The sequence below is a fragment of the Oncorhynchus keta genome, chromosome 25 (genome assembly GCF_023373465.1).
Source record: "Oncorhynchus keta strain PuntledgeMale-10-30-2019 chromosome 25, Oket_V2, whole genome shotgun sequence".
NCBI lineage: Eukaryota > Metazoa > Chordata > Actinopteri > Salmoniformes > Salmonidae > Oncorhynchus > Oncorhynchus keta.
This window is the reverse complement of record NC_068445.1, coordinates 20,018,024-20,044,411: the sequence shown is the minus strand read 5'-3', so window position 1 is coordinate 20,044,411 and position 26,388 is coordinate 20,018,024. Positions and strand designations below refer to the sequence as shown.

The following is a 26,388-nucleotide window of genomic DNA, read 5'->3' as shown; positions in this document are numbered from 1 at the left end:
TTGTCTCGGATTGGGAACCGTATTTAGGTAGCCTGAGTTCGCGTTGTATTTTGTGGGTGTTTGTTCCTGTCTCTGTGTTGTAGTCAACAGATAGGCTGTAATTAGTTTCACGTTTCGTTTGGTGTTTTCTTATATAAGTTATTTCATGTACCGCGATACTTTCATTAAAGTCATGAGTAACCTACACACTGCATTTCGGTCTGACTCTCTTCATTCAACAGACGAACGACGTTACAGGCCCCCTTGAACTTTGCGACCTTTTGCCACATTTCAGGCTTCAAACATAAAGGTATAAAGCTGTATTTTTTTGTGAAGAATCAACAACAAGTGGGACACAATCATGAAGTGGAACGACATTTATTGGATATTTCAAACTTTTTTAACAAATCAAAAACTGAAAAATTGGGTGTGCAAAATTATTCAGCCCCCTTAAGTTAATACTTTGTAGCGCCACCTTTTGCTGCGATTACAGCTGTAAGTCGCTTGGGGTGTCTATCAGTTTTGCACATCGAGAGACTGAAATTTTTCCCATTCCTCCTTGCAAAACAGCTCGAGCTCAGTGAGGTTGGATGGAGAGCATTTGTGAACAGCAGTTTTCAGTTCTTTCCACAGATTCTCGATTGGATTCAGGTCTGGACTTTGACTTGGCCATTCTAACACCTGGATATGTTTATTTTTGAACCATTCCATTGTAGATTTTTCTTTATGTTTTGGATCATTGTCTTGTTGGAAGACAAATCTCCGTCCCAGTCTCAGGTCTTTTGCAGACTCCATCAGGTTCTCTTCCAGAATGGTCCTGTATTTGGCTCCATCCATCTTCCCATCAATTTGAACCATCTTCCCTGTCCCTGCTGAAGAAAAGCTGGCCCAAACCATGATGCTGCCACCACCATGTTTGACAGTGGGGATGGTGTGTTCAGGGTGATGAGCTGTGTTGCTTTTACGCCAAACATAACGATTTGCATTGTTGCCAAAAAGTTCAATTTTGGTTTCATCTGACCAGAGCACCTTCTTCCACATGTTTGGTGTGTCTCCCAGGTGGCTTGTGGCAAACTTTAAACAACACTTTTTATGGATATCTTTAAGAAATGGCTTTCTTCTTGCCACTCTTCCATAAAGGCCAGATTTGTGCAATATACGACTGATTGTTGTCCTATGGACAGAGTCTCCCACCTCAGCTGTAGATCTCTGCAGTTCATCCAGAGTGATCATGGGCCTCTTGGCTGCATCTCTGATCAGTCTTCTCCTTGTATGAGCTGAAAGTTTAGAGGGACGGCCAGGTCTTGGTAGATTTGCAGTGGTCTGATACTCCTTCCATTTCAATATTATCGCTTGCACAGTGCTCCTTGCGATGTTTAAAGCTTGGGAAATCTTTTTGTATCCAAATCCGGCTTTAAACTTCTTCACAACAGTATCACAGACCTGTCTGGTGTGTTCCTTGTTCTTCATGATGCTCTCTGCGCTTTTAACGGACCTCTGAGACTATCACAGTGCAGGTGCATTTATACAGAGACTTGATTACACACAGGTGGATTGTATTTATCATCATTAGTCATTTAGGTCAACATTGGATCATTCAGAGATCTTCACTGAACTTCTGGAGAGAGTTTGCTGCACTGAAAGTAAAGGGGCTAAATATTTTTGCACGCCCAATTTTTCAGTTTTTAATTTGTTAAAAAAGTTTGAAATATCCAATAAATGTCGTTCCACTTCATGATTGTGTCCCACTTGTTGTTGATTCTTCACAAAAAAATACAGTTTTATATCTTTATGTTTGAAGCCTGAAATTTGGCAAAAGGTCGCAAAGTTCAAGGGGGCCGAATACTTTCGCAAGGCACTGTACCTTTGACTATTGGATGTTCTTATAGGCACTTTAGTACTGCCAGTGTAACAGTATAACTTCTGTCCATATCCTCGCCCCTACCTGGGCTCGAACCAGGAACACATCGACAACAGCCACCCTCGAAGCATCGTTACCCATCGCTCCATAAAATCTGCGGCCCTTGCAGAGCAAGGGGAACAACTACTCCAAGTCTCAGAGCGAGTGACGTTTGAAATGCTATTAGCGCGCACCCCATTAACTAGCTAGCCATTTCACATCGGTTACACCAACTTAATCTTGGGAGTTGATAGGCTTGAAGTCTTAAACAGCTCAATTCTTGAAGCACAGCGAAGAGCAGCTGGCAAAACGCACGAATGTGCTGTTTGAATGAATGCTTACGAGCCTGCTGCTGCCTATCATCGCTCAGTCAGACTGCTCTATCAAATATCAAATCATAGACTTAATTATAATATAATAACACACAGAAATACGAGCCTTAGGTCATTAATATGGTCGAATCCGGAAACTATCATTTCGAAAAACAAAACGTTTATTATTTCAGTGAAATACAGAACCGTTCCGTATTTTATCTAATGGGTGGCATCCCTAAGTCTAAATATTGCTGTTACATTGTACAACATTCAATGTTATGTCATAATTACATAAAATTCTGGCAAATTAGTTCGCAACGAGCAAGGCGGCCCAAACTGTTGCATTTACCCTGACTATGCAGGTTTAAAAATATATACTTCTGTGTATTGATTTCAAGAAAGGCATTGGTGTTGATGGTTAGGTAAAACGATTGTGCTTTTTTCGCAAATGCGCTTTGGTTAAATCATCCCCCGTTTGGCGAAGTTGGTTGTCTTTGTTAGGAAGAAATAGTCTTCATACAGTTCGCAACGAGCCAGGCGGCCCAAACTGCTGCATATACCCTGACTCTGTTGCAAGAGAAGTGACACAATTTACCTAGTTAAAAGAAATTCATGTTAGCAAGCAATATTAACTAAATATGCAGGTTTAAAAATATATACTTGTGTGTATTGATTTTAAGAAAGGCATTGATGTTTATGGTTAGGTACACGTTGGAGCAACGACAGTCCTTTTTCGCGAATGCGCACCGCATCGATTATATGCAATGCAGGACAAGCTAGATAAACGAGTAATATCAACCATGTGTAGTTAACTCATGATTGATTGTTTTTTATAAGATAAGTTTAATGCTAGCTAGCAACTTACCTTGGCTTTTTACTGCATTCGCGTAACAGGCAGGCTCCTCGTGGAGTGCAATGAGAGGCAGGTGGTTAGAGCGTTGGACTAGTTAACTGTAAGGTTGCAAGTTTGAATCACAGAGCTGACAAGGTAAAAATCTGTGGTTCTGCCCCTGAACAAGGCAGTTAACCCACCGTTCCTAGGCCGTCATTGAAAATAAGAATGTGTTCTTAACTGACTTGCCAAGTTATGTGTATATATATATATATATATATATATATATATATATATATATATATATATATATATGTGTGTGTGTTTTAAAAAAAAATTTATCAGCCAAATCAGTGTCCATCGGCCATTCCGATTAATCGGTCGACTTCTAGTGTCTTATATGGTGAGCTACCGAGTGGCTCGGACAGGCAAGCCCCATATTATTGTGGAGGACTTAATTCTTCCTGCTGCCACGGATATGGCTGGGACAATGCTGGGGGGAAAAGCCCCAAAAAACTATACAGACAATGTCTTCATCAAACAACACTGTTTCACGATGCAACCGTGACATTGCAGAAGATGTTTTGAAATTCTTACTGCTTCGCATACAAGCCAATGAATTCTATGCGTTACAGCTGGATGAGTCAACAGACGCGGCGGGCCTGGCACAGCTCCTGGAAGACATCCTCTTCTGCAAACCGGGAGAGGATATTTTTAAAGTACTGGACAGCTTTGTGACATCAAACGGACTTTGGCATCTGCACTGATGGCACAAAAGCCATGACAGGGAGACATAGTGGAGTGGTAACCCGCGTGCAAGCAGTTGCTCTGTCACACCCTGATCAGTTTCACCTGTCATTGTTATTGTCTCCACCCCCTCCAGGTGTCGCTTGTTATCCCGGAGGTATTTTTCCTTGTGTTTCCTGTCTCTCTGTGCCAGTTCGTCTTGTATGTTCCAAGTCAACCAGTATGTTTTTCCTGTGCTCCTGCCTTTTCTACTCTCTTTTACTAGTCCTCACAGTTTTGACCCTTGCCTGTTCTGGACTCTGTACCCGCCTGCCTGACCATTCTGCCTGCCCTGACCTCAAGCCTGCCTGCCACACTGTACCTCCTGGACTCTGAACTGGTTTAGATTTTTTGCCTGTCTAAGACCATTCTCTTGCCTACCCATCTTGAATAATAAATAGCAAAGACTCAAACCATCTACCTCCTGTGTTTGCATCTGGGTCTCGCCTTGTGCCCTGATATGCTCCCGATGCCACTTGGGTACACTGCAGCAAACACCGAGAGGCTCTTGCTGCCAAAGGAATGTCTGACAGCTTGAAATACGTTTTGAACGCTACATTGAAAATGGTTAACTTTGTTAACTTTGCTTTAACAAAGTTAACCATTTTCAATATAGCGTTTAAAACATCTTTCAAGCTGTCAGACATTCCTTTGGCATGTCTGTCCCCCTCGTGTATTTTCTGCAATGATATGGGCAGCAACCATGTCACGGTCTAAGCTGTGCCACTAGAGATTCTGGGTTCGAGTCCAGGCTCTGTCGTAGCCGGCCGTGACCAGAGACACATGGGGCGGCGCACAATTGGCCCAGCGTAGACCTGGTTAGGGGAGGGTTTGGCCGGCAAGGATGTCCTTGTCCCATCGCGCACTAGCGACTCCTGTGGCGGGCCAGGCTCAAAGCACGCTGACATGGTCGCCAGGTGTACAGTTTTTCCTCAGACACATTGGTGCAGCTGGGTTAAGTGGGCATTGTGTCAAGAAGCAGTGTGGCTTGGTTGGGTTGTGTTTCGGAGGACGCACAGCTCTTGACCTTCGCCTCTCCCGAGTCTGTACTGGAGTTGCAGTGATAACGCAAGACAGTAACTACCAATTGGATACCACAAAATTGGGGAGAAAAACGGGTTAAAATTGTACAAATAAAAAATTATGAAAAGTACAAATCAAATTTTAGAAAATCCTTCGGACAGGTCAGAAGCAGCTGCCAAGGGCTGCTTGAATACAGAGGGGAGATGATGTGTTGTTGTTTGTTTGCGGTTCCATCTTGCTCCGGTATACTGGGGTGATGTTGGCGTAAATGTTTCAACATATTTGAGGTGTTGGCAGCTCGTTGAGCATGGCGACATACCGTTAACGTTTTACCCACAACTGTCTGTCCATCGGCAATGTAATTTACTTGGAAGCCAAAATGTTGAACAAAACTGGAGGATACTGGATACTCCAATTCTGGTTTATCGACCCCATCACACAGAACTAGTTATTTAAAAAAAATAAAGTTTACCTTTATTTAACTAGGCAAGCCAGTTAAGAACAAATTCTTATTTACAATGATGTCCTACTAGGGAACAGTGGGATAACTGCCTTGTTCAGGGGCAGAATGACAGATTTTTATCTTGCCAGCTCGGGGATTCGATCCAGCAACTTTTGTTACTGGCCCAACACTCTAACCACTAGGCTACCTGCCGCCCGCTGTAACTCACAAAAGGATAGTTCGAAATGCGCTAGGCTCTAGTTGTTACATCTAATAATGGACCCGGAGAGGATGGCTGCCGTCTTATTGGCTCTTAATAACCAACCGTGCTATTTTGTTTGTTTTTTCGCATTGTTTGTAATTTATTTTGTACATAATGCTGCTGCTACCGTCTCTTATAACCGGCCCTCATCCCAGTCATTCGCAGGAGAAAGACACAGATTTTGCGAAAGGAGATTGGTGTCACGGATTCCCCCGGTACTGCTGCTCATTCCATGCACCAGTTCCGGAGGTCTACATCACTGGCCTCTAGGCGTCACTGAACTGTTACTTTACGCACACCTGATTCCCATTCCCCCTGATTCGTAATTGTGTGTGTGTGTATATATATATATATATATAATGTGCCCTTTGTTCACCATTGTTTTGTCAGTTCTTATTCCCATGTCCTTGGTCTGTGAGTACCTGTGCTTTGTTATTTCGGCTTTCGTGCTGCGCGTATTGTGCACTTGTTATTACGGGTTTCATCCCGTGTATTGTTGTGCATTTGTTACTACGGGTCTCGCCCCGTGTAGTGTATTGCGGTTCTCGTCCTGTGTATTTATTAGAGGTTTAACCTTGCTTTTTTGTTTGGGTTACATCCCTGTGTTTTTGTATACGTGTTTGTTTTGGGCTTCATCCCTGTGCCTTTTCATGGCATGTTGTATATTTTGGGTGGCGTATTAAACCCCCCTATTACGAATTCCTGCGCCTGTCTCCAATTATTTATACAATCCACGTATGTCCTACCAATGGGACATTAAAAACTGTAATATCTTATGTTTCACCAAGTCGTGGCTAAACGATGACATTAATAACATACAGCTGGCGGGTTAAACATTCTATCGGCAGGATAGTACAGCAGCTTCTGGTGAGACAAGGGGTGGCGGTCTGTGAATATTTGTAAACAACAGCTGGTGCATGGTATCTAAGGAAGTCTCTAGCTATTGCTTGCCTGAGGTAGAGTATCTAATGATAAGCTGTAGACCACACTTTCTACCTAGAGAGTTTACATCTGTATTTTTCTTAGATGTCTACATACAACCACAGACATCTAAGACCGCACTCAATGAGCCGTATACCGCCATAGGCAAAAAGGAAAACACTCATCCAGACGCGGCGCTCCTAGTGGCCAGGGACTTCAATGCAAGGAAACTTACATCAGTTTTACCTCATTTCTGTCAGCATGTTAAATGTGCAACCAGAGGGGAAGAAAAAAAAACTCTGGACCACCTTTATTCCACACACAGAGACATGTGCAAAGCTCACCCCCGCCCTCCATTTGGCAAATCTGACCATAATTCTATCCTCCTGATTCCTGCTTACAAGCAAAAATTAAAAGCAGGAGGCACCAGTGACTCGGTCAAAAAAAAGTGGTCAGATGAAGCAGATGCTAAACTACAGGACTATTTTGCTATCACAGACTGGAATATGTTCCGGGATTCCTCCGATGGCATTGAAGAGTACACCACATCAGTCATTGGCTTCATCAATAAGTGCATTGATGACGTCGCCTCCACAGTGACTGTACATACATACCCCAACCAGAAGCCACGGATTACAGGCAACATCCACACTGGCCTAAAGGCGAGAGCTGCCGCTTTCAAGGAGCGGGACTCCAACCCGGAAGCTTATAAGAATTCCCGCTTTGCTCTCCAACGAACCATTAAACAGGCAAAGCATCAATAAAGGACTAAGATCGAATAAAACTACACCAGCTCTGACGCTCGTCGGATGTGGCAGGGCTTGCAAACCATTATAGACTACAAAAGGAAGCACAGCCAAGAGCTGCCCAGTGACACGAGCCTACCAGACGAACTAAATTACTTATATGCTCGCTTCGAGGCAAGTAACACTGAAACATGCATGAGAGCATCAGCTGTTCCTGACAACTGTGTGATCACGCTCTTCGTAGCCGATATGAGTTAGACCTATAAACCGTTCAACATTCACAAGGCCGCAGGGCCAGATGAATTACCAGGATGTGTACTCCGAGCATGCACTGACCAACTGGCAATTGTCTTCACTGACATGTTCAACCTCTCCCTGTAATACCAACATGTTTTAAACAGACCACCATAGTCTCTGTGCCCAAGAACACTAAGGTAACCTGCCTAAATGACTACCGATCCGTAGCACTCACGTCTGTAGCCATGAAGTGCTTTGAAAGGTTGGTCATGGCTCACATCAACACCATTACAGAAACCCTAGACCCCTTCCAATTTGCATACCGCCCCAACAGATCCACAGATGATGCAATCTCTATTGCACTCCACACTGCCCTTTCACACCTGGACAAAAGGAACACCTATGTGAGAATGCTATTCATTGAAGAGCTCAGCATTCAACACCATAGTGCCCTCAAAGCTCATCACTAAGCTAAGGACCCTGGGACTAAACACCTCCCCCTGCAACTGGATCCTGGACTTCCTGACGGGCCGCCCCCAGGTGGTAAGGGTAGGTAACAACACATTATCCACGCTGATCCTCAACACGAGAGATGATTGTGGACTACAGAAAAAAGAGGACTGAGCACGCCCCCATTCTCAACGACGAGGCTGTAGCTGTAGTGGAGCAGATTGAGAGCTTCAAGTTCCTTGGCATCCACATCACCAACAAACTAACATGGACCAAGCACACCAAGACAGTTGTGAAGAGGGCACGACAAAACCTATTCCCCCTCAGGAGATTGAAAAGATTTGGCATGGGTCCTCAGATCCTCAAAAGGTTCTACAGCTGCACCATCGAGAGCATCCTGATGGATTGCATCACTGCCTGGTATGGCAACTACTCGGCCTCCGACCGCAAGGCACTACAGAGGGTAGTGGGTACGGCCCAGTACATATCACCGGGCCAAGCTTCCTGCCATCCAGGACCTCTATACCAGGCGGTGTCAGAGGAAGGCCCTAAAAATTGTCAAAGACTCCAGCCAACTAATCATAGACTGTTCTCTCTGCTTCTGTACGGCAAGCGGTATCGGAGCGTCAAGTCTAGGTCCAAGAGGCTTCTAAACAGCTTCTACCCCCAACCCAACTAACGGTACCCACTGTATATAGCTTCGCTATTGTTATTTTACTGCTGCCCTGTAATTATTTGTTACTTTTATTTTTGTTGTACTTTCTTAAAACTCCATTGTTGGTTAAGGGCCTGTAAAGTAAGCATTTCACTGTAAGGTCTATCTATACCTGTTGTATTCGGCACATGTGACAAATACATTTTGATTAGATTTTTAACAAAATAGCCTGAATCTGCAGATTTACTCAAGATGCATGGGCCTACAACTGTGTACGCATAGCCTATAGACCTAGTGTTTTTATTTTGTAAATATTTTTTTTTATGTATTCCTTCCGGTTCAGTGTGGACCAAACTGAGGCTCCCGTAACGAACGGTTCGGTATGAATATGTGTACCATTACACCACAACAATCAAGTGAGAGTGAGGAGTTTCCCTGGATCAGTGGGTATTAGTGGTTATCCTGATGGCTATAATAGATCTTCTTCACCTCAAGTCCTCCTCCCCCTTAAAGCAAAGATTCACCCATTTTTTATGTTATCGTTTTTTGGGCATCTCTGAGCGATGTTCTATCGATTCCCGGGGTCATTTCATTTTACATGGGTGTCTGAGCTCTTGCCATTCACGTTGGGCAGAAATACAGCCGGTATGACGCAAAATGCATCACTGGCTGTATTTCTGCATTTTGAAAGTTCTTTATCATGAAAACTACTTGATTGCAGGCTTGCAAAACATTTTGGGACTGTATCAATAGTGCACTAATGAAACAAATACCAAAAGATAGTTTGAGTGGAATTGTATTTATTTTAAGTATCATCAAACACCACTCCAGGGGTTGGGGAACACAGTAATCTCAGCCTCATGATACAGGGAAAAAATTGAGAGAGAGTGAGAAGATACCCAGTGACTAACTTTCCTTTTCACACTTTATGCTGTTATAACAGTTTCTCTGACATGTGCTTTGAACAGGGAACGCAAACATAACAATCTGCAGCGTAAAAAGAAGCTGAACTACCTGTCCATGCATCATCTGGGTGTGCACTGGGGAAATAAAGGCAAAGATATGCCACTAATTCAATTCAGACAGCAAAAAATGTACATACTATTTATATCAAGTCTCCTATTGCATTTGGCTTTGTTGTCACTCTCTTTAGAGATACTGAATTAAGTAAAAATGACTGTAAATCAGGATACAAAACAAGTTCCCACAAGCCCAGCATGGGGATAATTGATCTGTGCAAAGATCCTGTGCACATAACAAAACACACATCAACACCTACAGTCATCTCAAAATAACAACTTGCCATTTAAGAATCTAGTGCGCCTGTCGTCCATGTTTGAAAGGCAGGAATTCCACTGTTTACAACATCCTAAAAATAAAAAGCTGTGTAATAACAGTTTCCTCACATCTCCTCAAAGTAGCCTATGCACTTGTAATCCCTTTATCTATTTCTGGCAGTAGACGTGTATTGTTGATGTCATTGTGTGTGAGGGGGACATCAGTTCTATCAGTGAGTTGATGGTGTATGGCTGGAGTGATGCCATGTTGTCCTTTACACAAGCCTGAGAGGGAGGCACCACATGTCTTCACAACCTGCTACAGTAGGGGGGTTCAGCTACTTTGTCAACCAAATAATTAAAGAGAAACCTGCGCCTTTTGGCCCAACAAGCATACATTTGCAGAAAGAATGTGAATGTTTTCAGTACAGTGGCACAGAGAGGGGGCAACCTTGGGTAGTGTGCCGTGGTAGTGCGGCCTCCCTCCAGAACAGTGGCACTGCGTCAGGGCTGCCCTTCAGTGCAGAGCCACCATATGGGCAGCAGTGGTCACAGGCCCCTGTCAGCACTGGAGAGTGAGTCACACTGGCCTCAATTACAGTAGACTGGGGAGTGCACCTCACCATGGAAGCCCACAGAACCTGACCAACTGACAGCTTTATTAAGAGACATGGTCAGGAATTCACATATTAAGAGGCATTGATGGACAAGCAGCACACTATTTCTCTTTCTCTTCATTATTTGTTTGTTTGACAGACAAATAAAGTGGAACAAATGTGCAGGTGATGCTGCAGTCAGAGTTTATTAGTTAGATTTTTTTATTTTATTTTAAGACTGACAAGAGACCATTACAAAACCTGGACGAAAAACCCAAGATCACTCAAAGAGACTACCATATGTGACTGCTCCAATCAATATCATTACTACCCTGGTATAACAACAGGCACAGTTCAGCTGCAAACCTTGTTGGAAAATACATCATGTGAAAATAGAAGATGACAAACTATGAACACAGCAACTCAGATGGGCCAGTGTCAGAAGATAACTGACTCATATTTACAACCTAAACGACAAAAAGAACAACACAAAGGGCAACCTGCAACAGCTCTCAATATTGTTGAGATAAGCATGGGTTGGGCACTTGCATGATGAATCAGTACTGAATCCGTAGCTGCAGATACCTCAAGAAAAGAAAGGTACAGTGGAAAGGTACATACAGTATGTTGCAACATGGTACTCGTGGTTAGAGCGTTGGGCCAGTAACTGAAAGCTGACAAGTTAAAAGCTGTCGTTCGTTCCCTGAGCAAGCCAGGTAACCCACTGTTCCCCCAGCACCTCTCTCATTCAGAGGGGTTGGGTTAAATGCGGAAGACACATTTCAGTTGAAGGAATTCAGTTGCATAACTGACTAGGTATCCCCCTTTCCCAATCCGCGAAAATGTCAAAGTTACCAAAACAGGCTCATTTTTAAATCGCTCAATGGCAACAAGTAATCCCCAAAAACCAGACATAGGGAACTGTTTTTAGTGTTATAATGCATCTCTGTTCAACAGCATACAACAAATCCAGAGTTGTTGACTAACTCCCTCTTGCATTAGTTGATCTCTTGTGTGCTGTTAAAGAGAGATTGTAGATAGTGGTAACAATGTAACAAGTCAAGGGAATCAAGCATGATTCTACTGCATCGCATCCTTCACCTACTTAGACAGACATCTCTGATCGTGAGCTATTGAGAGAATAATGAACACTGCATATGCAATTGGATTTTGAATTGCTGCGGTCTGTGGAGGAAATTATTGAAATTGTTCCGCGCTTTTCACTGTGACCCAAAGTAAACCCACCATCTTTACACAAGTCAGTTACCTAGCAACATCGCGACATGGTAATCACAAATTGATGGCTCGCAATGCTCATCACATGCATAAAAAGGATGCGCACTCGCACGCTGAAATAGAATACTGCCTAGGACTTACCCAAAATCAAAGTTAATTGGCCGTTCCCTCTCGGTCACGAGCGCGTTTTGGTTCCTCTGTGGAATACTCAGCAGACATAGAACATAAAAAGTGGCATTACTTGCCAGCTTGAAATGTTACAATGTAGCCAACAATTAATTTAGTCCGTTTCCTTTCCGCTGTCTTGAGGACGTTTGATAGTTGAACTACTTCATGTAAACAGGAATTAGGGACAGCCTCAGGTCATCATCTTTCTTGAGCTCACATTTCCTTGAACAAATAACTACGTTGGCCCCAAACTGTATGGTAGTAAACCGATAAAAAGCGGGGTCAAGTATTGACAACCGACGGAAAATCCATGTAGTCTACTAAAACGTTATTGTTTCCAGTAGTAATTCACGCGCGAGTTGCCTTCATCACTTCAGTTAACGCTCAACCGAAAAATACGCTCTGGATTCAAACACCGGTAAAACCGAAGTCCGTAAATCCACTTGAATCAAGAGTATTGCGACAATATGGTGAAGATACTCGCAATCCTGAGCTTCTGAGGGTTGCCTCCAGTCTTGTTTGCTGCATACGTGAACGTGAACCACATCTATGAATTTGCTTCCTTCTCGCGCTCAGGCCAAATGGAATGCGCCCCCTGTTGGCCAAATGCTCGTACATTGGCCAAATGCTCGTACATTGGCCAAATGCTCCGCAAACGGAAATGTGTTACCTCTGGTTCGTTCAGCCATTCCCATGGGTAAAGAATAGGGTTTGGGGAAAAACTCCGGAAAATGAAGTCAGTTTTAGGAGATCCTATGCGTTAGTTAACATGAGTTTTATACATTATGAGGCGTTTATGTTCTTTATGCGCTTTATTTATTTAATAAATGCTTAAAAATTCACAAAAAGTGACATTAGCTGATGAAGATTATCTCATAAGAGAACATCTCCTAAACCTGTGTTTACCACATACCTTATTTTTGGCGTTATTCCAAAAACACCATTCGTTTCCCAATAGGTTTTGTACAAAGACCCATGGCGGAGTTACTGCATACAAAAATATGCCATTACTATTTCTCTCTATATGATGCATTCTTATGAAAATATCAAATGATGTCAAGGAAAAATGTAGGTTGTGCATACGACAGTGAAATAAGGCTTAACATTAAATTCAAACAATGTAAAATATATTCAATTGGTATAGAGTACCACAGTATGATTCAAAATACCCATAAACCTAGAGGACACACAAGGAAATGATTCCAATAATTTTTCCACTATTAATTTTAGAAACACTTCAAATAAGGGGTGTGTTTTGTGTAGGTTTACCCTGGTGTGATGTTTAGATAACCGTGTAAACCTCTCTAGGACAAGGTGTCTTTTATCAATATATTCACCTTTATTTACCCCGCCCAAAATGAAATGCTAATTAGCTTCTAATGTAGCTATCATAAAGAACTACAAATGCCATGATGATCTGAATGGAGGCAAAAGTAAGAATCTCTGGATTAACTATGAAATGTTAGCTAAAGTGTTAATTAATAAATAGGCTACAGTTCTTTAAATGGACAACTATGTGAACTGTCTTCAGCTAGTTTTAAGTTGACACAATACCCGTTGGCAAAGGTATCAGCTAGAGATGACATGCAGGAGCTTGCAGGGATTTGTAGTTTTGCACGATGTCTAGTTTGACGCTAATTCGCATTTTCGAATCTGAGAGTAAATAGAGCTGAATATACTGATAAAAGTCACCTTGTCACCTGATAAAAGTCACCTTGTCCGAGAAAGATTTACATGGTTATTAAAACACACCACGGTTAGTCTACACAAAACACAGCCCTTATTTTAAGTATTTCTAAAATCCCCAATGGGAAAAATGAACGGTGGAAAAACTATTGGTTTGATTGGTATTATGACACCTCCACAGTGGTGCTCTACAGGAAGCACCATGAAAACCCAGCCTACAGTTGATGGTGACCATATATCTCTGACTGCATACAGGGTAAGGAAACAAATATGTCATTTTGGAATATGGGTGAACTATCCTTTTAAAAGCCAAAAGAAACCATAAAGTAAAGTGAAATATTTGGAAATCTGGTCTCTTTTCCTTTGTATGTGTTTCATGTTGTATGCTTTAAAACAAGATGGGGCCTTGCAGTCACATGTTGCATTGTTTATAGCCAGACCTTTATATATACAGTCTATGAGCCAGACCCACAGAAACCTTCTCACTTGTGTGACATAATATGGATGCAACAGATAGGAGAATCAAGCTCCTTCTAAACAAAACTGAGAATCACCTGTTCCGATCTTTTGGTGGTGTCTAAAGGAATAGTACTCCATTATCAACCTTGAAAATTGCATTGGTCTTAGACGCCCTCAGCCCAAGCCACGGCCTGTTCACTCGTCTACCATTTAGAAGGCGGAGACAGTACAGGTGCATGAAAGCTGGGACCGAAATACTGAAAAACAGCTTCTATGTCCAGGCCACAAGACTGTTAAATAGTCACTACTTGCCGGCTTCTGCCCAGTACCCTGTCCTGAACCTTAGTCACTGTAACTAGCTGGATATCACCGGTACTCTACCTTAGAGACTTCTGCCCTATCTACATATTCAACTAACACTGGTCACTTTAATAATGTTTACATACTGTTTTACCCACTTCATATGTGCTGTATATACTGTATTCTAGTCAAGGCTCATCCTACATAACTACTGCTATACACACCACTATATACAATACACCGTGCATTTGGAAAGTATTCAGACCCTTGACTTATTCCACATTTTCCCACGTTTTAGAAATTTTTGCAAATGTATTAAAAATAAAAACTGGAAATATCACATTTAGATAAATATTCTGACCCTTTACTCAGTACTTTGTTGAAGCACCTTTGGCAGCAATTACAGCCTTGAGTCTTCTGAGGTATGACGCTACAAGTTTGGCACACCTGTTTTTGGGGAGTTTCTCCCATTCTTCTCTGCAGTACCTCTGAAGCTTTGTCAGGTTGGATGGGCAGCGTCGCTGCACCACTATTTTCAGGTCTCTCCAGAGATGCTCAATCGGGTTCAAGTCTGGGCTCTGGCTGGGACACTCAAAGACATTCAGAGACTTCTGCGTTGTCTTGACAGTGTGCTTAGGGTTATTGTCCTGTTGGAAACAAAAATATAAATGCAACATGCAACAATTTCTAAGATTTTACTGAGTTACAGTTCATATAAGGAAATCAGTCATTTGAAATTAATTCATTAGGCCCTAATCTATGGATTTCACATGACTGTGCAAGGGCGCAGTCATGGGTGAGCATAGGCCTACCCACTGGGGAGCCAGGACCAGCCAATAAGAATTAGTTTCCCCCCACAAAAGGTCTTTATTACAGACAGTAATAAGTTCCTCGGCATACACATCACAGACAAACTGAATTGGTCCACTCACACTGACAGCGTCGTGAAGAAGGCGCAGCAGCGCCTCTTCAACCTCAGGAGGCTGAAGAAATTCGGCTTGTCACCAAAAGCACTCACAAACTTCTACAGATGCACAATCGAGAGCATCCTGGCGGGCTGTATCACCGCCTGGTACGGCAACTGCTCCGCCCTCAACCGTAAGGCTCTCCAGAGGGTAGTGAGGTCTGCACAACGCATCACCGGGGCAAACTACCTGCCCTCCAGGACACCTACACCACCCGATGTTACAGGAAGGCCATAAAGATCATCAAGGACATCAACCACCCGAACCACTGCCTGTTCACCCCGCTATCATCCAGAAGGCGAGGTCAGTACAGGTGCATCAAAGCTGGGACCGAGAGACTGAAAAACAGCTTCTATCTCAAGGCCATCAGACTGTTAAACAGCCACCACTAACATTGAGTGGCTGCTGCCAACACACTGTCATTGACACTGACCCAACTCCAGCCACTTTAATAATGGGATTGATGGGAAATGATGTAAATATATCACTAGCCACTTTAAACAATGCTACCTTATATAATGTTACTTACCCTACATTATTCATCTCATATACATACGTATATACTGTACTCTACATCATCGACTGCATCCTTATGTAATACATGTATCACTAGCTACTTTAACTATGCCACTTTGTCTACATACTCATCTCATATGTATATACTGTACTCGATACCATCTACTGTATGCTGCTCTGTACCATCACTCATTCATATATCCTTATGTACATATTCTTTATCCCCTTACACTGTGTATAAGACAGTAGTTTTGGAATTGTTAGTTAGATTACTTGTTGGTTATCACTGCATTGTCGGAACTAGAAGCACAAGCATTTCGCTACACTCGCATTAACATCTGCTAACCATGTGTATGTGACAAATAAAATTTGATTTGATTTGATTTTAATACTCCTCAGAACCCCATCAGACGATCCTGAAGGTGAAGAAGCCAGATGTGGAGGTCTTGGTCTGGTGTGGTTACACGTGGTCTGCGGTTGTGAGGCCGGTTGGACGTACTGCCAAATTCTCTAAAATGACGTTGGAGGCAGCTCATGGTCGAGAAATTAACATACAATTTTCTGGCAACAGGTCTGATGGACATTCCTGCAGTCAGTATACAAATTGTAAGGTCCTTCAAAACATGAGACATCTCTAGTATTGCGTTGTGTGACAAAACTGCACATCTTAGATTGGCCTTTTATTGTCCCCAGCACAAGGTGCACCTGTGTAATGATCATTCTCTTTAATCAGCTTTTTGATATGCCACACCTATCAGGTCTACAGATTATCTTGGCAAATGAGAAATGATCACTAACAGGAATGTAAACAAAATTTGTTGTCAAAATTTGAGATAAACAAGCTTTTTGTGTGTATGGACAATTTTGAGGATCTTTTTATTTTATTTACAATTCCAGCTCTGTCCATTTGGTTGTTGATCAATGCTAGACAGACATTTTCAAGTCTTGCCATAGATTTTCAAGCATTTCAAAACTGTATCTACGCCACTCACATGACTGTAAGTCGCTTTGGATAAAAGCGTCTGCTAAATGGCATATATTACTCAGGAACATTCAATGTCATCTTGGTAAGCAACTCCAGTGTATATTTGGCCTGAGTTTCAGGTTATTGTCATGCTGTAAATTTAATTTGTCTCCCAGTGAAAGTTGGAATGCAGCCTGAACCAGGCTTTCTTCTAGGATTTTGCCTGTGTTTAGCTCTATTCCATTTCTTTTCATCCTAAAAAAAACTCCCTAGTCCTTGCCGATGACAAGCATACCCATAACATGATGCAGCCTCCCAGGTGGCGCAGTGGTTAAGGGCACTGTACTGCAGCGCCAGCTGTGCCATCAGAGACGGGGTTTGCGCCCAGGCTCTGTCGTAACCGGCCACGACCGGGAGGTCCGTGGGGCGACGCACAATTGGCCTAGCGTTGTCCGGGTTAGGGAGGGCTTGGCTGGTAGGGATGTCCTTGTCTCATCACGCACCAGCGACTCCTGTGGCGGGCCGGGCGCAGTGCGCGCTAACCAGGTGCACTGTGTTTCCTCCGACACATTGGTGCGGCTGGCTTCCGAGTTGGATGCGCGCTGTGTTAAGAAGAACAAAAACAATTGGATACCACGAAATTGGGGAGAAAAAGGGGTAAAATAAAAATAATAATAATAATAATATGGAGATACATCAGTGATGTATTGTGTTGGATATCATTGGCCTCAAGGTGAAATCCATGAGCGGTTTCCTTCCTTTCCGACAGCTGAGTTATGAGAGATACCTGTATCTTTGTAGTGACTGGGTGTATTGATTCACCATCCAACGTGTAATTATTAACTTCACCATGCTCAAAGGGATATTCAAGGTTTTATTTTTTTCTATCTACCAATCAATAGGCCCCTTCTTCGTGAGACAATGTAAAACGTCCCTGGGCTTTGTGGTTGAATCTGCTTGAAATTCACTGCTCGACTGAGGGACTTTATAGATAATTGTGTGTTTGGTACAGAGATGAGGTATTTATTCAAGAATCATGTTAAACACTATTATTGCACACAGAGTGAGTCCATGCAACTTATGTGACTTGTTAAGCACATTTTTACTCCTGAACATATTTAGGCTTGCCATAACAAAGGTATTGAATAATTACTGACTCAAGTAATTTAAGCTTTTCTTTTATGAATAATTTGTAAAAATGTTGAATAAAAAAAATCCGCTTTGACATTATGGGGTATAAAATCACAATTAAATTTAAATTCAGGGTGTAAAACAACAACATGTGGTAAACTCAAGGGGAATACTTTCTGAAGGCACTGTATAAACGGCACACATGATAAATCTACTTCCACAGACAAACATTTGATTGTGAAAAGGTAAAGGAATTGTTGTCTGACTCTGCTTTCCCAATTAGATCCTTTTTACCATTTGATTATGCTCTAGAATACATTAAAGTTAATTGTAAGAGGAAATCATGTCAGACAGCCATGATAGCTTTCACTGAGGTGTTGGTCCTCCTTATACTTCAGTCCATGTGGTGGCGATAGTGTGCCACTGTTGGTTCATAGCCACCAATCCAGGAGCGAAGAAACGGTGAACTTGATTTGCTGAGGCTGAAGAGGAAGTGATTGTTTCTTTTGTATTTACACGTGTAAACAATCATATTTTTGCCTATATTTGTCTGCTGCATTATTGAAACAGTGTAAAGAGAGATATCACGTTTAGTGTAAATGCAAACGGAGCCCTCTCACGTAATTCAGGAGGGAAATGTCGTCAAGATTATTCGTTAACCTGATCTTTCAAGTGACGGGGAAGGTAACATGGGGAATCTCAGGACGACCTCCACTTTTTACTGTGCCACCCGTTGGCTTGGCACATGTTCAGACCGCCGGTAAGAAAGATTACATTGATCTCCCTGTCCTAAATGAAGACGAGCTGGACGAGCAGTTTGTAAGAGGGTCTGGACCTGGTGGTCAGGCGACCAACAAAACCAGCAACTGTGTGGTGCTCAGGCACATCCCAACTGGCATTGTCGTTAAGGTGACTAACATATTACATTAAGCCTTTTTTAGTTAATGATGACCATAAGACAACCAATATTACACATGGACAACACGAAATACATAAACGCTTTGATAGGCTATCTATCCTTCCTGGGCCATACTTCCATATGCATATGATGTATGGGGGTCTTTTAGGTTCCCCATAAAGGTGGGCAAGGTGCCCCATTTAGGAGCAGTGGTGTAGTGCTCATTTTTTAGGTGAGGGAGTGCAACAAAATATGTAAATTCAGTCCTAATTTCCTCTATCAAAGTTTGTATGGACAGATGTAGCCTATTGAATAACCTATCATTACAGGGCTCTCCAACTCAGTTCCTGGAGCACTACCGTCTTGTATGTTTTCACTCCAACCCCAGTTGTAACTAACCTGATTCATTTAATGAACCAGCTAATTATTAGAATCAGGTGTGCTCAATTAGGGTTGAAATGAAAACCTACAGGATAGTTCTCCTGGAATAGGGTTTGAGAGCCCTATTATAGAATATGCATGAAATGCATCCTCCAATTGCAACGTCTGCCCATGCCCACACATATTGTCTCAAGAAAATGTTATATTTTTATACCATAAAACACCAAGTTAGGCATACCTAATTTCAAAATAGACCATCACTGTCAATCATGAATAATAATTATTTGTTTTCCCGGGTCTAACTGCATCTGCATGGCAATCATTTGAATGATCTCAATCAGTTTAATGGGAATAGTCTATGCATTTCAATCTTCTTGAATTACTGTTTGTGAGTGAACAACTTATTTATCTCATGATCATGACATAAAAAGTTGCCTTTTCAAAATATGTTTTGTCGAGATCATGAGATAAACTCTATAAATAGGAGAGGGCGGATTGATGATAGATTGACAGTATGTCTGAGGTGGCAGAACCCACGGTCCATCTGCACATTTGTTTTCATTTATTGCTACACTAAGGTATGGTACATTTCATGCTAACATCATGCTTTCATTTGTGTTTGGAGCTCATCAGTTTACAAGTTAGAATGTTAGAAAGCTAAATGTCCCTAACCTTGAGCTAAGAGCTCTTGGGCAGCTAAGCCCTTGTGTGGCAGTTAAGCCCTGAATGATGACTGACAGGCAGCACTGTCTCCCAGGCTGTATACCACCCCCAAGACCACAGCCAATTGCATGTAAGCAACAACGCAGCTACAGAGCCTTCAGAAAGTATTCATACCCCTTGACTTATTCCATATTTTGTTGTTATAGCCTGAATTCTCACCCATCTACACACAATATCCCATAATGACTCAATGAAAACATGTTTTTAGAAATGTTTGCAAATGTATTGAAAATGAAATGCAGAAATATCTCATTTACCTGAGTAGTCACGCCCATGAGTCTGTGCTTAGTTCCATTCCGTTGTATTTTTTATCCTGAAAAACTCCCCAGTCCTTTAACGATTACAAGCATACCCATAGCATGATGCAGCCACCACTATGTGTGAAAATATAGACAGTGGTACTCAGTAATGTGTTGTATTGGATTTACCCCAAACATAACACTTTGTATTCTGGATAAAGTATTACTTTAGTGCCTTGTTGCAAACAGGATGCATGTTTTGGAATATTCTAATTATGTGCAGGCTTCATTCTTTTCACTCTGTCAGTTAGGTTAGTATTGTGGAGTAAGTACAATATTGTTGATCCATCCTCAGTTTTCTCCTATCACAGCCATTAAACTCTGTGACTAACTGTTTTAAAGTCACCATTGGCCTCATGGTGAAATCCCAAAGCGTTTTCCTTCCTTTCCGGCAACTGAGTTAAAGTTGGAAGGACGCCTGTATCTTTGTAGTGACTGGGTGTATTGATACACCATCCAAAGTATAATTAATAACTTCATACTTAAAGGGATATTCAATGTCTGCTTCTTTTTTTTCTTCATTGGAAAACCTTGCCTGTCTTTTTTTTAAATTCACTGCTCGACTGATGGACCTTACAGATAATTGTATGTGTGGGGTAGAGAGATTAAGTAATCATTTAAATCATGTTAACTGTTATTGCACACAGAGTGAGAGCCATGCAACTTATTATATGACTTGTTAAGCAGATCTTTACTCCTGGATGTATTTAGGCCTGCGAAGGGGTTGAATACGTATTGACTCGAGACGTTTCAGCTTTTCATGTCTTATTAGCTTGTAAAAAAAAGACATCCTACTTTGACATTATGGGATATTGTGTGTAGGCCAGTGGCAAAAAAAATTCAAAACTTGATTTTAAATTCAGGCTGTAACACAACAAATTGTGGAAAAAGTCAAGGGGTGTGCATACTTTCTGAAAGCACTGTAACTTGGCTAGTCTTGGTTTTTATATATACTGGTTATTAGCTTGCATAACTGATGTGTATAATTGTAAGGGACACTTCTTGTTTTATGGATAATATTTACATTTACAGAGTGGGTGTGCTCCATTCCTGACAGGCTGATCAGATCCAATAGCCGTCTCAGAGGCTGATAAGTCAGGATTCTACCCTGAAGGCTGTTTCATAGGTAAAGGCCATTGCAGGCAGATTAGCATTATGTGCATTATGTATATGATCAATACTGGGTGGGCTCTATTCCTGGCAGGCTGATAAGATTCAATAGCCTATAACACACTGACACTTAATATGCCTGCAAGAAACTTTACCTATGAAACAGCCTACAACGCAGCATCATGATATATGCTATTGAATCAGATCAGCCTGCCAGGAATAGAGCTCACACCTAGGATCAGATATGCATCTGCCTCTAAAGCACTTTCACAGCTAATATGCCTGCAAGGAGCCTGAACTATGAAACCGCCTACAAAGCAGCATCCTGTTTTATCAGCCTTGAAGGCTGAAATTTAATCTGATCAGCCTGTCAGGAATGGAGCTCACCCACTGTAAATATGATCCAGTTACGCAAGTTAACAACCAGTACAGATAACAAGTTAGCTTGTGTCGTGGAAATATTGATAGTAACTAAACCGAGCAATTCCATAGAATAACTAAATTCTCTTGCCACACACCTCAGGTCTTATAGGTTTCCACCTTCAGATAACACACATGTTCACTCCCCTCTATGTAGATGATTAACACCCCTGCCTCTCGCCACCATTATCTTTCTGTCTCAATTCTTGCTTGTTTACAGATTCTATTGGTTGTGTATCCATAGTAATGATACAAAAATAAGACGCGCATAATGCAGGTGTCTGTCCAATTATACTCATAGGACTACACAATGGCTCTCCCCAAGCCTGTAATGGCACAGACATACATATACAATACAACTACATGCCCTAAAGCCAGTCACAGGACCAGGTAATGACTTCCCTCAGGCCTACAACAGCACAGGCATACATTTTCTGCCTACGTTCTGTTTTTACATGTCTAGTGATTAACTCCATGTTGACCCAGCTCTGTTCATTCACCTGAGCTCAGCCTTTATTCTGCTTGCACATATCTAATAATTAAACTTATATTCATTCTGTTTACTACTTTTATATTAGTGCATAATATATGTACTGGAAAATCACCCATAGTCATGAATTTTCTCCTACACTTGCTAGATAGCTAGCTAACAAGACTACATAGCTAACAAGCTTGCTCACAAGACTAGCAAAGTTAGCTGCGTTGGTCCTTGCATGCGATTGGCTGTGGTCTTGGGGTGTGGCACGCAACCTGGGAGACGGAGCTGCCTGTCAGGCATCGTTCAGGGCTTAAATGCCCCGCTTTGTTATCAACGCAGCCACAGGGCTCTTTGATGAAGTGGTTCCTGTGATCTCGCCATAATGAGGGAACAATTCCTTCCTATTTATATGTCCTCTCTGGATTTATGTAAATTAGAGCAGATTATGTTAAAAAATATTTGCCTTTTATTTTATTTCAATCAAAACATATCCTCCCTAGTGGCTCTGTTGAGTTTTGGTGCATGATTTAGCTTTTGGTGCACTATTTAGCTTCAGCTAACTATCCTAAAATCTAATTAGAAATTAGTTGTTTTTGGTGTAACAGTAATGTTATAGGCCTACTATGCTATGCTATTATAGTCGGTTGTTATTTATGTAAAATACAAATTAAGAGATTGTGATCTTGTGAGACATTGAGCTAACTACTAAACGAGCACCATTGTGAGAAGTGATAAAATTCTATTTGTAATAAGAATGTAATAAGTGATGACTAGGACTATTAGGTGTAGGCAAAAGTTATTTTAAACTATTGGAGCGTCCTTCGGGTTCTTAAAGGACAGAGCTAAATTAACTTTAATTTAAATAGTTTGAACACTTGGTTTCAATATACCCTATTACAGAATCAAATAAAACAGAGGAACTATCAATTCATAGAATTTATTTGCATAGATTTAATCATCAAATCAATTGACCAAGAAGTGAACATATCATTACTAGGTAGAATTGAAGGGTATTTGTTTTAAAACAATCATAAAATCAAGCTTTTGATGTGCTGTATTCATGCATCTCAATAAACTATAACTTAAATGCATTATTACCTCTAATTTGTCCAAAAATCACATTTCCAATTTTCTAGCCAGACATACCAAGGTAGAACCGTCCCTGCATCTCAACCAATAGTCAATATAGGCTAAATATCCCAAGCAGGCCTACAGCAACCTCCAGAGGTGGTCAGGCTCTTGGGCTTTGCAGTAGCCACTCTGTTTTGGGTGTCCTTGGCAGAACGGTGTCACCGGAACCAAGTGGTCACATATCGTTCTGGGTTCCACTGCGCAAGAGAGGGTTGGTGGAGATTTATGAACATCAAGGCAGGCACAGCTGAATATTTTTTTTAATTTTTAAAATCTTATTGGACAAAGTTGTCAAGCCTCCAACGGGCCTCCGCAGTGCACACATGTAGCCTACAGTTCATCATTCTCACCACCGCCAGAGAGAAGACAGGGAAGAAGCCACCATTTACCTGCCTCTATGCTGCTATAGACTACGAATTTATTTGGATTGTCATTCTATTGTTTTTCATGGAATTTGTGGTAATTAAGTAATTTATTTAGAATTGATCAGAATACATTTTCTGTGTATTCTCAAATTGAAAAGACTGAGGTGCTCCCTCACGCTCCATCAGCACTAGACACCTGTTTAGGAGGTACCATAATCTGTACATTTTTATTGCTAACTCCTCTCTCGTAATTCAGTGCCATCAAACCAGATCGGTGGAAACAAACCGCAAAAGAGCTCGGCAGATAATGAGGGAGAAGCTTGAGGTCACCTACAAGGGAGAAGAGAGCGACATTCTGAAGAATAAGAAGGAGTCTATACAGAGGAAACAAGACAAGAGGAAAAAGGCAAACGAGATTTTGGAGAAGAAGAGACTTTTCAAAGAGGCACTGATGACAGACTTCAAACCAGGGGATGACAGGGGATGAAAAGTATGCATGAACATAACATTTAGTCTGATCAACAAATATGTCCTACCTCATCATGATCTGTATTGTAAATAAAGAGCACCTATTGAAATACATTCTATTGTCATCATGGCAGCAGGGCAGCCTAGTGGTTAGAGCATTCGACTTGTAACCGGAAGGTGGCAAGTTCAAACCCCCAAGCTGAAAAGGTACAAATCTGTCGTTCTGCCCCTGAACAGGCAGTTAACCCACTGTTCCTAGGCCATCATTGAAAATAAGAATGTGTTCTTAACTGACTTGCCTGGTTAAATAAAGGTAAAATAAAAAATATTGTCATCAGTCTAAAATACAGGAATGATGTCAGTATTTTCTGTAATTGTAATGAAATTAAGTTTTATTACACTGTTAATAAATACAAAGACGCAAACAATGGCTTTATTACAATGGTTAATTCATAATGTGGTGTGTTTATCATTGTGTTTGGCACTATCCCTTTTGTTGTCGCTCATGCTTAAATATGTTAAAAGATACAAGCTACTACTCCATTGTCAAAATGCCCTTTGTACACTCGTACACTATAAAATCCATATGAGTTTCACTAAATGATCGGGGCTTTGCTACATACAATGCATTTTTAGGCAATGGGAACACACAAAACCAGGAAATTCCTGTCAAGTACAACTCATGGGTAACTTTTTTGTTGAAGCCCAAGGTGCCACCTCAGTTTTAAAAAACAATGATGTTTTACTCAATACTTTTATTGGACCAATAAAATCAAAGGCCTTTGTCTTTTGAGTCTTTGATCTTCAGCCTGGAGAGTTGGTCCAATCCAATAACTTTGTTTGCACCTTGCCTGTTAGAGCCTTGCATTTCTCTCGGTTTCTGCCAAGCATTCACGTATAAGCCCCCTGGCGTGAATGATACCTTCAAATGAAAAAGAAAAGATAAAAACACACAATTAAGTTCTTGAGTCCATGAAATGTTAAATTATACAGACCCCAATGGTGCATAGTAGATTTCACACAGCAAGTACTAGATCGCAAGAACCCAAGGAGGCATACAGCCTTCCCTATTTTCAGTGAAACATATGGACCACTGCTGGGCCAATGTGTACTACCGTCCTGATGCTCTGTTTAAATGTTTAGAAACATGAATAATCCCTGCTTGTGATACGCTTTTGGAAACCTTTGGAGAGAACAAATTTTACCAATACAAAATATATACTTGTGCACCTTTAACAGGTACCCACCTAGGTATTTTGCGTTGCACATTTACTTGAACTACGGCAACAGTTCATAAGCTAATGGAAACTCGAGGGAATAAAAATAAAAACATTGTCTTGAAGTTGTATTGGGGTTGTGCCGCAGAGCATCATGGGGGTTGTATGTGTTGTAGACCGAGCACGTTTTAGATAAATGGTTGAACTGATTCCTGTCTTCCGTCTCATCATTATTGAATTGTTATAATAGCATGGTTATGAAACACACGAGACTACACTGTTACGGACAAAAAACTGAATCTATGCTAAAACAGCTAACAGTAAATATCCTACCGTACCCTTGCCTGTACATTATGCCCTGAATCTATTCTACCATGCCCAGAAATCTGCTCCTTTTATTCTCTGTTCCCAGCACACTAGACGACCAGTTCTTATAGCCTATAGCCGTACCCCTATCCTACTCTTCCTCTGGTGATGTAGAGGTTAACCCAGGCCCTGTGGCCCCCAGTACCACACCTATTCCCCAGGCGCTCTCATTTGTTGACTTCTGTAACCGTAAAAGCCTTGTTTTCATGCATGTTAACATCAGAAGCCTCCTCCCTAAGTTTGATTTATTCACTGCTTTAGCACACTCTGCCAACCCTGATGTCCTTGCCGTGTCTGAATCCTAGCTTAGGAAAGCCACCAGAAATTCTGAAATTTCCATCCCCAACTACAACATTTCCCGCCAAGTTAGAACTGCCAAAGGGGGCAGAGTTAGCCTACAGAGTTTTGTCATACTATACATGTCTACTTTTAAAAATCTACCTTTCCAGAAATGTCTCTCACTGTTGCCCCTTGTTATAGACCCCCTTCAGCCCCCATTGTGCCCTGGACACCATATGTGAATTGATTGCCCCCCCATCTATCTTCAGAGTTCGTACTGTTAGGTGACCGAAACTGGGGTATGCTTAACACCCCGGCCGTCTTACAATCTAAGCTAGATGCCCTCAATCTCACACAAGTTATCAAGGAACCTACCAGGTACAACCCTAAAACCATAAACACGGGCAC

General features: G+C 41.6%; 2 protein-coding genes across 3 annotated transcripts in view; one reads left to right on the top strand and one right to left on the bottom strand.

Annotated features, from left to right (window-relative positions):
- LOC118358369 (membrane-associated phosphatidylinositol transfer protein 2-like) overlaps positions 1-12,419 on the bottom strand; it is a 118,566-nt gene extending 106,147 nt beyond the window's left edge. The window contains exon 1 of one of the 2 annotated variants that reach the window (XM_035736125.2): positions 11,798-12,419. The gene's annotated coding sequence lies outside the window, so the exon portion shown is untranslated. The remainder of the gene's footprint in view (positions 1-11,797) is intronic. The other variant, XM_035736123.2, reaches the window with a different exon arrangement.
- A 5,869-nt stretch (positions 12,420-18,288) lies between these two features.
- mtrfr (mitochondrial translation release factor in rescue) lies at positions 18,289-25,544 on the top strand. Its single transcript, XM_035736122.1, has 2 exons — positions 18,289-18,754; positions 23,907-25,544. The coding sequence occupies exons 1-2, from the start codon at positions 18,482-18,484 to the stop codon at positions 24,135-24,137; spliced, it is 504 nt and encodes a 167-aa protein (XP_035592015.1). The 5' UTR covers positions 18,289-18,481; the 3' UTR covers positions 24,138-25,544.
- The last annotated feature ends 844 nt before the right edge of the window (positions 25,545-26,388 follow it).

Coding starts and splice junctions, on each gene's coding strand:
- mtrfr (XM_035736122.1), top strand. CDS start 18,482: ATGTCGTCAAGATTATTCGTTAACCTGATCTTTCAAGTGACGGGGAAG. Junction 18,755..23,906: donor CAACTGGCATTGTCGTTAAG/GTGACTAACATA, acceptor CTCGTAATTCAG/TGCCATCAAACCAGATCGGT.